Below are 16,785 nucleotides of genomic sequence, written 5' to 3'. Positions count from 1 at the left end.
TAATTGCGATTTCATCTTCTGTTAGTTGAGAGTCTAAATTGAGTGGATCTTCCCAGTTAAAAGCCACTGAATAAAAATGCAAAAATTAATTATTTATCAAAATGTTTTGTATTTTTAATTTTATGAGCACATAAGACAACATACCTTTACTTGATGCTGAACCTTTATCCAACATTGAATAAATGATAAAAAAAATTAAGGAAATATTATTTTTGTAATATTGGAAATACATAGGTATATAATAAATAAAAATATTTTTAATTAATTTACTTGATTTTTAATTATTTCGTTGAACACGTATAATAATATAGCTAATATAGATTAAAGTACTTGGCTTTTGTCATCGATTTAAATTTTATCAAGTATATTAGAAATGTTCCATAAAATTAAAGTTATTGAAATGGCAATAATAAAATTAAATCGTCAATTTAAAAAGTTACGATTTTACTTTTAACTTCCTTTCAGAGTAATTCGAATTCATTTGCACAAATATTTAAAACCTATTTTAAAACCTATAAATATCTAAAACATTTTTCCTTGAGGAAAGTTGCAAAAAAATCTCTATACTTGTAAATAATCGACATAATCAGAAAGAATTTAGATTTAGTTACTTTTAAAATAAAATTTTGAAATTTAACAGGTCCAATGATAAGTTCAAAATCTTGATGAATTTTTATAAACCGCTTTTGGTAAGCCCACAATATTTTAGGATGTGCATTGAACCAGAAATTCTATTCTATTATCAAAAAATCGTCCAAAAATGAAAGTAGAAACGGCCCAGCCGATCTTTATCAAAAACTAACAAAAATTATTTATTAGCTCGTTTCTAAACTGATATCTCTCTTACGGTTTTTGAATTTTCAAAATTGATTCCAGATTGTTTGAGAAAAAGTGAAAAAATCATTCTGCACTTTTCTGCTAATTCTAACGAAACGGCTCAGCCGATCGTCATGCAAAACTATCAACGCGAGTTCTTATCGAACTCCATGAAATGGGCTTTAAAATTTTTGAAATCAGAAAGTTTTGTATTTAAAAGTAATGTTTTTATCCTACAATTTTACTTATTAGGTCAGGTGTAAAAATTACTATATAATAAAAAAAAATTTCATATCCGTACAGCGGTTTTTGGGAAACGTCGACGAAAGATCGAATTTTGGCTCACATAAACACATTTTAAAATAAATTATTCAGAATGATTTGTAACGTGGAGAAAATATAAAATTAGCAAATCGGGTTTTCTAGAAAAAACATAAAATTCTCATTCGCAAAGTTAAGAAAAAATTAGGAGAATTAGTAATTCTCCAAATATTTTGATAATAAAAAATATTTGAATAATTCAAAGAAAAAGAGTTCATTAATGTATGAAAAAATGCATAAATTAAAAAAAATTATAAATTTTATTTCAGACTTCTTTTTCAATTTTTAAATGAATATAAATTGTGAATTGAACTGATTTACGAAAGGTTTAGATGTAATATAGGACAAACCATTAAAAGTGGAAGCATTTGTTTCTGAAAAAACGTAATAAATACACTATTTTTCATTTATTTAGAATAGCGTAACATATCTTTGAATCAAAATAAATTACAATCGATAGAAAAAAAATAATAATCTTTTTTTCACAAATGTCTTTCGGAAACAAATGTTTCTCCACTTTGAATTTTGAATCACTTTAAATTTGGCGCCGGCTTCGCGGAAATGTCTACCACCAGCTATCCTAGATTATTAATTGTAGGACCATAATTTAGATTTAATAAAGGATATATCATTAAAAGTGGAAGCATTTGTTTCTAAAAAATATGATAAATACACTATTTTTGAAATGTTGAGATTTAATATAGGACAAATCATTAAAAGTGGAAGCATGTGTTTCTAAAAAATATGATAAATACACTATTTTTCGTTTATTTAGAATAGTTGTAAAATATCTTTGAATCAAAATAAATTACAATCAATATAAAAGAAATTAATAATCGTTTCTTTATTTCACAATGTTTCCCCACTTTGAATTTTAAATTTGGCGCCGGTCTCGCGGTGGTGGTACACTCCCGCTATTTGTCCGAGATTATTCTAGGATCATCATAATAATTAAATATATAATAAATTATTATATTACATATGTAATTTGAACAATAAATCTTTTATATTATAATTCCTGGTGCCTTGAATTTTTAAATTCAGAACTTATCACGATTCAAATTATATTTCAGTTACCAAAAGGTATATTTCCACTGCAGTGTAAACACTACTTTCACTGTCAAAATGAAACGTCAAAAACTAAAACAAATGCACTTTGATCTCTACATTTTAATAAAACTATAAAACTAAACACATTCCATATGCAAGGTCACACAATAAATAAAATGAAATTATTTTATCAAAAGGATACGATATGATGATGAGCACAAATTCGCACAAGCAGAAACTATTTGAGGTTTGTCACAAACATTTGCAAGAAGTCGTAGGTTAGCTAAGGTTTTTAGCATCGCCATTTTGATAATTGTAATAATTTAAATTTAAACTAGTTGAATTCGCACTCGATTGTTGTTCGGTACAAAGCACCATTAAATAAGTTAGACAATATATCACTCAATTCAATACGTTCGTTCTTATCTCTTTCGACAGATAAAAATGCTTCCTACGTTATCAGTTACATAACCTAACAACTGAAATGATTATTAAAAGATGACAGTTAAGTGCTGACAGCTGATTGGTGGTATTAGTTTTATAATATTTAATAATATACATTTGTAACTAGTTCAGTCATTATAGTAAGTTTACCTCGGAATTTGAGATACCCAGCTGTAAGTCTGTAAATACTTATATATTGACACCTAAAAGATGTCTTAAAACCTACACATGTTTACTTTATGTAGGTTTTCAGACAACTTTAGGGTGTCAATATACAAGTATTTACAGACTTACAGCTGGGTATCTCGAATTCCGAGATTCTTACCTAATTTAAGCTTAAATGACTGGACTAACATATTATATACACAATAACATTTGTTCTTTCGTATCAGCTTTGCGTTCCTTTCAATTATTGTGCTTATTTCTATTCCTTCTAGCAAATTGTGCAGAATACCAGATAGCACCTAAATAAAAGTGTTTACTATATCTTTTCATGTATTGTATTGGAAAAAAATCATATTTTATGTTATAATTATTCTGTAACTGTGACCTGTGTGATAACTTATTACCTGTAAGAATATTTTTTAATTTCTCTAATCGAATTCGTAAGCACCTGTAGTCCATTCAAAGAGTTCCCTTTTGTACCATAAAAACTGAAAAAGACTATAAAATATTTATATTCAAATTAATGTGATACACATCTTATTATACTTCATCAATTCAAATTATCATAATCAATTTTGAAAATAATGAAATAGCTTTAAACAAGAAAATATGTTGCAGAAAATCTTCTATATTATAATTATTCCGTAACTGTGCCCTGAGTGATAACTTATCACCTGTAAGAATATTCTTTAATTTCTCTAATCGAATTCAAAGAGTTCCCTTTTGTGCCATAAAAACTGAAAAAGACAATATAATATTTATATTAAAATTAATCTGATGTACATCTTATTATACTTCATCAATTCAAATTATCATCAATTTTGAAAACAATGAAATACATTCAAACAAGAAAATACGTTGCAGAAACTGTTCTATATTATAATTATTCCATAACCTGAGTGATAGCCTATTAACTGTAAGGAGATTCTTTCGATTTTCCCAATCCAATGTGTAAGCACTTGTTGTGCATAGGAAGAGTTCCCGTTTGTGCCATAAAAACTGAAAAAGACAATATAATATTTATATTCAAATGAATCCGATATACATCTTATTCTATATCAATTCAAATTAACAGAATCAATTTTGAAAACAATAACAAGAAAATATGTTGCAGAGAATCCATATGTAATAGACAATGTTTTTTTTTAATTAAAGCAATAAAACATTCTCATAATATAAATGACTCACTCATCTCATAAATCTTGACTCACGAAACCAGGATTTATAGCCCTATTAAAGAAATATTCTGATAAGACCAAATTTATGATAAATATTTTTAATTAACTCAATCACCTGCACACAAGTTAGTATGGGAATTTAGCTTAATATTTGACTAATGATTTTTTTGCACAATTGGATTGGGAAACTTGATTTTTTATGTTATAATTATTTTGTATCTCTGTCCTGAGGTATTGCTCAAACACCAAAGTATGATTAAGTCATATATTTATTTAAAAAGAGTTGTCTTACTAGGATATCTTTTACAACACAACAAAATTCAATTTATATCAGGAATTTCTGTAGCCTGTTACTTGAGACCTCACACGATGAAAAATACCTTTCGAGTAAGCTCTTTTGTCACATAAATTAGTTATAAATTATATTTGTTCTCTCTGTACAATGCTGGTCATAGAATAGAATTTACATTTATATTGATTAGTGCATAAACTTAAAATATTGTATATTTTCAACCTTAAGTTCCAATCAATTATGGTTCTTTGTTCTATTTCTTCATGGAAATTGTGCATGACACCAGATAACAACTAAATAAGTGTTTATTCTGTTTTTTTTTCTATTTTTAATATCAAATATTAATTGTGTCTATTGCTTCATTGGTCAATATATATATATATATATATATATATATATATATATAATATATCTTTTTGAAAACATTTCATGCACATTGTTGAGCCAGACATTTTATTAATTTACCAATTATTATTAATACATACAGACTCATAGTTAATGAATTAAATGTATAAGAAATGCTTTAATGATGCTGTCTTTAAAAGCTATTGTTAATTATTTGTAATTCATGAAGACTATCCTGAAAATATTAAATTCTTTTTTTATTAAGTAAGCAGAACAATTGAGAATTTATATTTTTATTTCTACTGAATACTTAACAAATTATAAATAAAACTTTATACAAACTAATACATCATATGATGATAATATACAATATAGATAATTAACAAACTCTGAATAAAAAACAATATAAATATGTTTTACTATATTTTTGTGGAAATACAAATTTACAGTATATCCCTTTCAAAAAACTTATTAGTTACATGTTCACTTTATTTTTTATAATTTCTGTCATTATGTAAAAGTATATAAACTTATTGAAAAAGGCTGTTAGTAGTAATAGAAAAAAAGTATTGACCACCAACTAGATTTAGGTTTTTCTTCCGTTCTTGTTTCTACAATATTTTCTACATTTGTTGTGTTGTTAAATGAGACATTTTCCACCTGTGGCTCCTGTGTGTTGTCACCACCTAAACACACTTTAAAATTCAATCTTTATCAGTTGTGTAATATATGAAAAGTTGTAACAAAAATCTAGGTGTATATAATTAAGTTGTGCTGTATACCTGGATTTGTGTAAATTGGTATGTGATCAGGTGGATATTCATAACCAGGATCTACAACAGGCCAAGTTGTATTTAATTCAGCCTTTGCAGCTGGTACAACTTTTGAATGTGAATATGCAACCGTGGCAGTTCGTAGCTTTTCTAAGAAGTCTGGCATCCCATTCATTGCTACCCAAGAAGTGATAGCACTTGGAATTGAAACTCCAGGATTGTCGAAATATGTTAACACAAACTCAATTCCTGGCTAAAAATATTTAGTGAATTAGTAGTGCATGTCATCGTGCCTTGAGGCTAATTGCCAAAACTTCCTGTACCGTTATTTAAAAGTTTTAGAAGATTAAATTTTTTCTAAAGATTTTTGAAAAAAGTTTGAGAAATTAGAATTATTTTCAAAGCGATCGCACTGAGTGGCGTTTTGGAGATTAAATATCGAAGCACTTAAGCTCCTCATCGCAATCTAACTTTTAAACAGAATAAATCTTGGTACAAAATCCAAAGAAATATAAATAAAATTTATACTTATTATTAAAATCTCTATAAAATATCTGATAATTTAATGTGCATATGTCTAATGATTATTTTTGACCGCTAAAAGGCATTTTTTTTTAAAACTTTTTTCTTTATCTCTGAAACCACTAAACCTGTCTTCCCAAAAATTTCATCAATTCTTCATTCCGTCCGTCCGTCAATACAAGTGAAATGTTTTTTCAAAATGTCCTCTCAAAAACTGCTATTTACTGCACTTTTTGCTCCGTAGCTTAGAAACGGCTGGACTTGCCTTTTCCAAAAACCAATCAGCACGTCTCCCCATCAATAGGAATTGAATGTTTTTTGAATCATTCAAATCAATTTATCCATGCTCTCAGAGTGAATGAAAATTTATATTGCACATACATTTTTTCCAAGGTATGCCAAAATGTTCAGAAGGCTTTGAAACGTAAAGATATAAAAAATTTAATTTTATACTTTCTTGAAATTACTGTAACCTATCCTACAGAACAGAAGTTCAATTAAGAGTGAGAATTATAGAATTCTAGAGCCTCCTCTCATAAAGTAATGCCTAACTGCGTTTTCTGTAGGGTTAAAAAGCAAGAGATAAGCAGAGATTTTAGTTGGTATTATCTACCGAGTCTAACATACACAGACAAAAGACCTAGCCTGGGATACGTAATGCATTTTCTTCGCTATATAAAACAAAAACCTACATATTATTAAAGTATAATTTGTTAGCTAAAATAAATGATATATATATATATATATATATATACACTTAAGTCTGTTTTTACACGGTCTTTTTGCACACGGTTTTGATATAACACGGTTTGAAAATTGAATATTTTTAATTTTTTTACACGATTTTATTCCATTTAGCACGATTTGAAATTTTAATGTACTTAAATTTTTTTTGTCAAATTTAATTTTTGCGAAGTATGTTCATATCACAAAAAAGTATTTATGAAAGAAAAAAGTCTGAAACCATCGATAGTAATGATAATTTGTGAACACTAGCTTAAAGATTTAAGTGAATTTTATTTTTTACCTTAAAAATTGAATAACCTATTCTTTTCGTTCACAATATAGTTTTTTAATTCCTGAACTTGCCATACATTTAATTAAATATTACTTTTAACATTAGAGTGCATATCTTTTTTATCATTAATTACTATGCTTGTGAAAATAAGCATTATATATTTGATTTAATAAAATAAACATAAATTCTTGTTCTTAAAAATTCTTGTTTTTCACTATTTTTAATAGGGTTTAGAGATTAGGAATAAATCACCCATTTTTGTATAAGATCAATGTCTTTTTTTACACATTTTTTTTTTTACACGGCTTCTTCTGGAACCAATCTACCGTGTAAAAACAGACTTAGGTGTATATAAAAGATAATCACCTCTGATAACTTTGATTTTGATTGAATAACCATGTATGACCAGTATTCGGACACTCTGTGATTCTTTTGTTTCTTCGGAATACTCGGATGTGATGTACTTCTGGAAACTATGACCACCGCTTGTTTGGCTTTATCTGTTATATATCGCCTATTGTATACATAATCACGGTTTGAAAATAATCTCTGTAATTATTTTAAAATTCAAAATTTGAAATTTAATACTATAAATTTTGCAAAGAAAAACCATTTGTCTAGGAATCTTGAAATAAACTTACAGGCCATAGCATTTCCCAGTAAATCACATGACTATTAGATGTAGGATCTGGGTCTGTATCTATAATATCTAAAGAAACGGCAGTGTTATCCCATTCTTTCCGATAATTAATATCAGTTTGAACGTGAAGAAAATCTTCTGCAGATACATCATTGTATGCACCATAAACTAGAATCAATGAATCAAATCAGATCACAAAAGATAATCACATTTCATGCATACAAATCTCATTACCTTTATAAACAAACATGCCACCAGGAACCTTTTTACGCCAAACCAAAATATCTTTTCTTTCAATAAATGGTTGCCAACTATCATAACATTTTGTTTTGTTAGATTCATTGTTCTCGCTGCATTGGCAATAGATCATATTTTCTAATTTTAAATCTATCACCTACGCCTGTGACATATTTCGCATACGATTGATTCATTGACTAGTTTATGACAATATGATATTTCATTTATGTATTCATGCATCAACTGTAGGGATATTCTTTCATTTTCCCAATCGAACGCATAGGCACCTGTCGTGCAGAGGAAGAGTTCCCTTTTGTGGCGAATAAACTGGAAAAGATAAGGTATTTATATTAATATATATTTACATATTTATATATTAATATATATATTCTTATATTTATATTAATATATATATATATATATATATATATATATATATATATATATACACCTAAGTCTGTATTTACACGGTAGATTGGTTCCAGAAGAAGCCGTGTAAAAAAAAAAACGTGTAAAAAAAGACATTGATCTCATACAAAAATGGGTGATTTGTTCCTAATCTCTAAAACCTATTGAAAATAGTAAAAAAACAAGAATTTTTAAGAACAAGAATTCATGTTTATTTTATTAAATCAAATATATAATGCTTATTTTCACAAGCATAGTAATTAATGATAAAAAAGATATGCACTCTAATCTTAAAAGTAATATTAATTAAATGTATGGCAAGTTCAGGAACTAAAAAACTATGTTGTGAACGAAAAGAATAGGTTATTCAATTTTTAAGGTAAAAAATAAAATTCACTTAAATCTTTAAGTTAGTGTTCGCAAACTATCATTACTATCGATGGTTTCAGACTTTCTTTCATAAATACTTTTATATGATATGAACATACTTCGCAAAAATTAAATTTGACCAAAAAAATTTAAGTACATAAAATTTCAAATCGTGCTAAATGGAATAAAATCATGTAAAAAAATTAAAAATATTCAATTTTCAAACCGTGTTATATCAAAACCGTGTAAAAACAGACTTAGGTGTATATATATTCAAATTAATGTAATGTGCATCTTATAATTCATAAATTCAAATTAATAGAATGAAATACTTTGAACAAAATATGATTCAGAAAATCTGTCACTAAATAAGTCCATAGGCTATATTGTAACTAATTATTTAATAGTATTATATAATATATTTAATAGTAGGATATATAATTATTAATTTAATCATAGTAGATATATTGTAACTGGCCATTATAAAATGTTATAAAGCATCAAACAAATTCTTAATTATTAATTAAATTATATTTTAGTTCTAATGGACTTATTGAGTGATGTGTTATCAAATATTCATTTAAAATTGAAACATTGCAAATTGATTTTAAAAGTCTTGACTCAGGAGAGCAAGATTTGTAGTCTTATTGAAGAAATATTCTGGTAAGAGCAAATTTATGGCTAATCTTTTAAGTTAAATCAATCTCGTGGAAACGAGTTAATATGGGAATTAGCTGTATATTTGAATAATGACTCTTTAATTGCACAACTGGATTCTAATATTATAATTGTTATTACTGTATTTTGAGTGATTGATCAAAGACCAAGATATATAGTTATGTCATGTTTTTATTGAAGAAGAGTTGTCTTACTAGAATATCCTTTACAAGACTCAATACAACAAAATCCAATTTATATCAGGAATTTCTGTAACCTGTTACCTGTGACCTCACACGATGAAAAATACCTCTCAAAAAAGCTCTCTCGTCCCATAAATTAGTTATAAAATATCTTTGTCCTCTCCGAATATTGCTGGTCATACGATAGAACTTATATTTATACTGATTAGTGCATAACCTTAAAATATTGTGTGTAGTTTCTTTTGCTGTTTTTGTTATATACTTGAACATGATGATTGGTTTTACTATTTTTTGTTTGTTTTGATGATTCCCATGCTTGGAATTGATTGTTCACATCAATGCATTGTTGGTTTTGCAGAAAATTTTGGAAACAATGTTCCAAACGCCTTTGGCTTTGGCGATGGTGATTATCATGGCAGAGAACATGTGTGGCCGAGGCCGAGGAGAGCGATCGATAATACCGAGTAGGATGGGCTATCGATACTAAGGCGCGATTCGGGAATTATTTTAAATTTTCTTACATTTATTTTAAAAAAATTCACTTTCGTCATTTATTAAATGAAAAAACAAAATTCGAAAAAAAATCACTTTTGTCATTTATTAAATAAAAAACAAAAAACGACTATCTTGCTAAGCACTCTTAGACCTGAAAACAAAAATTTACATGCATTATTGCATGAGATATGAAAAACCTGCAACCTATATATAAGATTCAGAAGTATTCTAAAGATCATTAACTTCCCGTAGGGTAAGTTATAGTAATCGCAAATAAATCGAAAATGAAAATATTTATATATCTTTACGTTTCAAAGGTTTCTGAATATTTTGGCATACCTTAGAAAAACTGGATGTGTGTGTGTGTGTATGTGTGTGCGTATGTGTGTGCGGATACAAATTTTCGTCGACGATTTCGGGAACACCGATCAACCGATTTGAATAATTCTAAAATCATTCAATTTGTATTGATAAGGAGACGTGCTGATTAGTTTTTGGCGAAGGCAAGTCTAGCCGTTCCAAAGATACAGGGCAAAAAGTGCCAAAAACGGCAACTCAGTTTGTAATAGAACGGAGCGTCCGGTTTTAATAATTCAAAAAACATTTTACTTGTATTGACAAGATAAAAAACTGATTAAATTTCTGGGAAGGCGGGGCAGGTTTAGCGGTTATGGACTCTCAATAAAAATAAGTTAGAATAATGTCATTTGGCGGTCAAAAATGTTTATTAGACATACGAGGTCTGTTCAAAAAGTACCCGGAATTTTCGTTTTTTCAAAAAAATATTTATTTATTCGTCTACATTAATGTGGTCCCCTTCAAAGTAGTCCCCCCCAGATATAATACACTTATGCCAGCGTTTTTTCCAATTTTCGAAGCACCCTTGATATTCACTTTTTGATATGTCCTTGAGCACTCTCAGCGATTCGGCCTTTATTTCTTCAATCGAGGAAAACCGCCGTCCTTTCATGGGTCTCTTCAACTTTGGGAATAGGAAAAAGTCACACGGAGCCATATCTGGTGAATTTTTGCACTTTGCAACACTTTATTTCATTTTTTACGCAAAATTTAATACAAATTCTTTGACTTTTCAATTCTTCCATTGTAAAAATCGCCGAGCTCAGAAAAACACGTCGAACCTTAGCGACTACCACAGACAAAGTGAATATAGCTGAAAATTTCATCATACTTTAGGGGCATGTATACCAACACAATAAAAAAAAAAATTTGACAATCAGACACTCCAGACCCGCGAAATTTAATTATTAGTAATTCCGGGTACTTTTTGAACACACCTCGTATGTACATCAAATTATCAGATATTTTATAGAGATTTTAATAATGTGTACACATTTCGTGTAATTTTTTTTGGGTTTCGTACCAAGATTTTTGATTACGGTACGGGAAGTTCCAGCAATTTGCCTTAAGGCACAATGCCATGCACCCCACTAGTTTTATATTTTGTTACATTTATTCGAAAAAAATTATTTTTGCCATTCACTAATTGTAAGTAGAAAACTAATTATTAATAAACTTAGACCTGAGGATAAAAAATTAGATGCATTATTGCATGAAATATGAAAAACCGACAATCTATATATAAGATTCGAAAGTATTCTAAAGATTTATTAAAACAGAAAACAACTAGTGGTGTATGGCATCGTGCCTCAAGGCAAATTGCTGGAACTTCCCGTATAGTAATTTTTTTTTAAATTTCAACATTTTTAAAAAACTTAGATTTTTGAGAAATTTTGGAAATTTTTGGACGTTTTTTTCTAAAAGCAATATTTGTCCCGGATTTAAATCTTTCGTTCCGGGTTGTTCCGGTTTATTGAAAATTAAAATTAAAATTTACAAAAAATATGTAAACAAACGAACACGTGCTAATTTTTTCTAATTAATTATGAAGAGGATTTAATAGAATTTTAATCAAGGCTCAAAAGCAAAAAAAAAACAACATAGTAACGTACGTCCGCAATTTTGATTAATGAAAAATGATTTATATAAAAAAAACTTTTCTTTCATTGTATCATTAAATAGTATGGGCACTTTTTGCCTCATACATCCAGCAAAAAAAAATATCAGAAAAAGTTTACTCACTGTCAGTAATTGTGATGGAAGAAAGATTTTTATTGTATCTTCAAGTAGTATATATATATAAGTCTTGGATTTTTAGTTTTAACTATTTTAATTTTGATTTACAGAAATAATAATATTTAAAATTATTTTAAATCATCTTAACCCTTCACTTCCACTTTAGTGTTATTTTCGTTTAACAATAATTTTACTATTATATTAATTTTTTTGTACATACTATATGTAGAAATATTTATTTATATACTATTATTTTATTACACATTTACTTTTTTGTATAATAGTCTGTTATATAGAACTTTTATAAGTTTAGGAAAATTCATATCAAAACTTCATAATTTAATATAAATATTTTAATAAATCTAATATAGATGTGCTCATTGCAATTATTAATACCGATTACAAACTGTTTCTAATTTATTTATATATGCAGATATTTAATGTTCGTTTATAGCGATCGTGTGACCTTCGGCAATATGTATATATATATATATATATATATATATATATTCAAAATTTAACTATAAAATAAATATAATATTTATTTAAAGTTTTTGTTTGAATCATATGTGTCTCATTATTTATACTTCCTTTATATGGTCTTATAATTTACCTAAAAATATAAGTACAAAAATGTTAATTACACAATTTTAATGAAATTCTGCATAAAGCAAAAAAAAAAATACTGGAACAACTAAATTAAAAAAAAAACAAAAAAAATAAACTTTTTAATTGTATACAATCTACTTTAAACCAAAATTTTAAACTATTTCAAAATATTTTATATGATCACAAACTATTTTAAAAACTTTTTTTTTCAATATAATTTATTTATTGTTTTAGTGTTATTGTTTTTTCTGATGGTATATAGAATTTGATTTAAATTGTATTATTAATGTTTTAGTGCTTTTTATTGTATATTTTTAGCTGAATGATGAGACGTATTTAGTTTTCTGAACGTAAATTTTAAAATAAATATTACCTATGATTTCGACGCATTTTCTGTTAAAACAAATGCATATATATTTTAATGCCGAACAAATATTTGGTACATTATATTATTTTTCAATTTTTTTTTATCAATTTACATAAAATTTCATTAGAATTATGTTAATATTCAATTTTTTTACTTATAAATATTTTAACCTTTTCAGCTACTTTTATGGTTTTCACTTTATCACTGCTGTCTTGTACACAAATATTTTCTTTGTTGTTCTAGAGCTGTTGCTTGTTATTCGGAATATTAAATTAGCAAGAACAAAAATAAATACACAGCAAACAAACTAAAAATTTCATTTCTCATTTATTATACATTCAAACCGAAAATATTTTTTGCTTGTGCTCTCTGTTACGAAGAGAAAACATTTCACAATAAACTTTGAACGCAACCTGAGTGAAATCTGTGCTACGTATATTTCAGATTTTAACCATCTGATTTGAATCTTATTAGAAACAAACTTGCGAATTGATGCTTCTGTTAATAGGAGGTGTGGGCAAAATTAAGAGAGGAGCATCATAGTAGATATTTTTGAAAAAATTTTTAACAAAAAATCAAACTACTAATCACTGAAATAAAAATCACTGGATTGGCATTTAATTTAGGAAATTCGAGTACTACGAAAAATTTGCTTATGTTCCATATGGAATAGGTATAGATATTAAAAAAATGTTATGTGTAAATAAGCCAAAGTTATGTTAAATGAAGATGCATAATATGCACCTCCATTATAAATATTTAATACCTAAGAGCCTTATACAATTTTAATAACTAAACTTAATCATATAAAAAGTCAAAAACAATACATTTTTTAATGTTAAATACATAAAAATATTTTAATATAATTTTCCGAAATTTGAAAAAAGTCTAATTGAATAAAACTATTACATATATATAGGTATGGGTGCATATGAACATTAGAAAAATAGGACTGTCAATTTTTTCAGTACAAATTTTTTGAAATTCGATTTCCAACATCTCTAAAACCTCTTTTTACACATTTTATATCTATTTAACTTTTCATTGCCAAGTAAATTATTATTTTATTGCCTATACTTCTAAGTATTAATTGAAATAGATTATTAGTTTTTTTTTTTTAAATATTCTGTTATGAATTTGGCCTACTACCAACTTCATGCCAGGCTGTTTGAATGCCTAATAAAGATTTGCAATTTTATTTTTAATAAATAAATAAAAAAAAAGTTTTTAGACTTTTATTATTATCTAAATATAATCTGAATTGATGGACAGTCTATAAATTGATTGTTTGATTCATAAAGAATTAAAATTATGATAATTTTATAAACTATATCTAGGTATGAACTAATTGCATAGACCTCATACAACATTTAGTATAAGGTCTACGACTGATTGTTTCATATTTTTACTACTATTAGTAAATTATTAAACAACGTTTGATATAAATCGTTAAATTCAAATTAGGAATAATTTTACAGAAACAATCATCAATGGATAATCAATTACTTTATTAATTATTTTGTATGTTTATAAGTGGCTAGAAAAAGAAATTCATAAACACCAATTGTTTTTGAGATCAAGAATTGGGTCTAACAATATGAACTCTGCAGCAACTCGGTATACTTATAAATTACTAAAAAAATAATATATTGGTTTCTTGTTGATTATTTCAAGTCGATTATTTCATGCAACTTGCATTGTCAAAATGCCACTTACACCTTGTTGCATACGAATTTGAACTGAAGTGTTTGTAATTAACTAAGTGAGGACAATGCACAGTAATTGGAAGTTAATTAGAAATAATAGTAGAATAAAATAGTAATAATAGATTGATTAGAAGTCGTTAGTTAATTAGGAACACTCCAGTTTAAAATCCACTGAAGATGACATAGGATGATATGTCAAAATGTATGGTAATAATACATATTATTAGAAAGAAGAAATTGATTTTCCCACTAACACACAACAACTGCTCATAATTAGTTCGGAGAGAGTGTACAGTATTATTAACAATTTTCTTAATGAGAAAAATTTGGATATATAATTTGTGAAGGCGACAGGATTTATTTTTTATGTGTGTTTGTATTAATACATTATTACATATATACCACTTTGTAAACATAGTGTTGGTAATATGACTCAAATCAGATGCCATTATAATAAATAAATAAATAAATAAATAAAAAAATATAAAATATTTCAATTTTTATTTAATGTAAGTTGCTAATAAATCTCAAATATTATACACTTATAGAAAAATTCATGCAACTTGAAGCAAAATGCCACTTACACCTAGTCAACTTCCCATAGGGCAAGTTGTAGTAATCGCAAAAAAATCGAAAATGAAATTTTTTATAGATCTTTACGTTTCAAAACCTTCTGAACATTTTGGCATACCTTAGAAAAAATGTATGTGTGTGTGTGTGTATGTATGTTCGGTTACAAATTTTCGTCGACCATTTCGGGAATACGGATCAACCGATTTGAATAATTCAAAAAACATTCGATTCGTATTGATAAGGAGACGTGCTGATTAGTTTTTGGCGAAGGCAGGTCTAGCCGTTCCGAATTGACTAAATAAAGAACTGTTCAAATTTTTGGAAAGGCAGGTCCAACGACTTTGGAGATATGGAGCAAAAAGTAAAAAAATGAGCCATTTTTCGATCAAAAATGAACATTAGACATATGCACATCAAATTATCAGATATTTTATAGAGATTTAAACAATAAGTATAAATTTTGTTTATATTCCTCTGGGTTCCGTACTAATGTTTACGCGTTAGACGGCGACGCGGCGCTTACGCGCTTTGATATTTTGTCTTTATGCAATTAAAGCAGTACGATTGCTTTGAAAAAAAGTTCAGAATTTCCAAAATCTTTCAAAATAATTTTTTTTCAAAAAGTTTTTTTTTTTTTTAAAAAAAAGTAAATTTTTGTCAAAAATTTAAAGTTTCTCAAAAATCTAACTTTTTCAGAGTTATTTTTTTTTTCAAAAATGTTAATCTTTTAAAAAAAAATAATTTTTGGTACGGGAAGTTCCAGCAATTTGCCTTAAGGCACGATGTCCACGAATTTAAACTGGAGTGTTTCGAATTAACTAACAATAAGTAAGGATAATGCACAGTAATTGGATGTTAATTCGAAATAATAATAGAATAAAATAGTAATAATAGATTAATTAGAAGTCGTTAGTTAATTAGGAACACCCCAGTTTAAACTCGACTGAATATGACATAGGACATGGAATGATATGTCAATCAAAACGTATGGTAATAATAAATATTGTATAAATTATTATTTGAAAAATTTATTGAAAAATTGATGCAACTTGCTTTAAGCAAGATGCCACTTACATCTAGTTATACTTTTTAATTGTAATCGTTGCGCAAAATATTAAGAGTGTGTTTATTCTGTCTTCGATTCTTGAGTGCAATGTTTTGCATTCGAGCAACAACTAGTACCTTTGGGATGACGTCATGCATGCATTGAATTTTTGACCAAATATGGCAAGACCTAGATAAGTACAATAAATCATCAAAAATTGTGCAGTTTCAGTTATCGAGAAGCACTCGAAGCGATTAGTTGTCGGTCGTCGGTCGTGTTAATTCTGCAGTGTCCTTTTGTCCGTGTTGATGGTCGTCGCCGTGTGTATCGTGAGTGATTCCATGAAGAATATTTGCGAATGAAATGGTAAGTTATAGATTTTATTCATTAATACATATTGTATATATATATATATATAATATAATATACATTGTATGTTATTTATGTATATAAATATC

The 16,785-nt window shown here is 27.2% G+C and overlaps 1 protein-coding gene across 1 annotated transcript; it reads right to left on the bottom strand.

Annotated features, from left to right (window-relative positions):
* Positions 1-5,271: 5,271 nt before the first annotated feature.
* On the bottom strand, positions 5,272-9,919 carry LOC113377277 (stAR-related lipid transfer protein 7, mitochondrial). The gene is given in 7 exon segments (XM_026617534.1): positions 5,272-5,320; positions 5,394-5,637; positions 7,291-7,473; positions 7,566-7,732; positions 7,799-7,960; positions 7,963-8,128; positions 9,520-9,919. Coding segments are annotated over 7 exon segments (1,116 nt in total). The 5' UTR covers positions 9,709-9,919; the 3' UTR covers positions 5,272-5,315.
* Between the last annotated feature and the right edge of the window lie 6,866 nt (positions 9,920-16,785).

This window comes from Ctenocephalides felis, unplaced genomic scaffold, assembly GCF_003426905.1.
Source record: "Ctenocephalides felis isolate EL2017-DRISC unplaced genomic scaffold, ASM342690v1 CF-g0.4_SCAFFOLD_01886, whole genome shotgun sequence".
NCBI lineage: Eukaryota > Metazoa > Arthropoda > Insecta > Siphonaptera > Pulicidae > Ctenocephalides > Ctenocephalides felis.
Note: the sequence above shows the minus strand (reverse complement) of the source record. Positions and strands in the feature narration are given on the sequence as shown.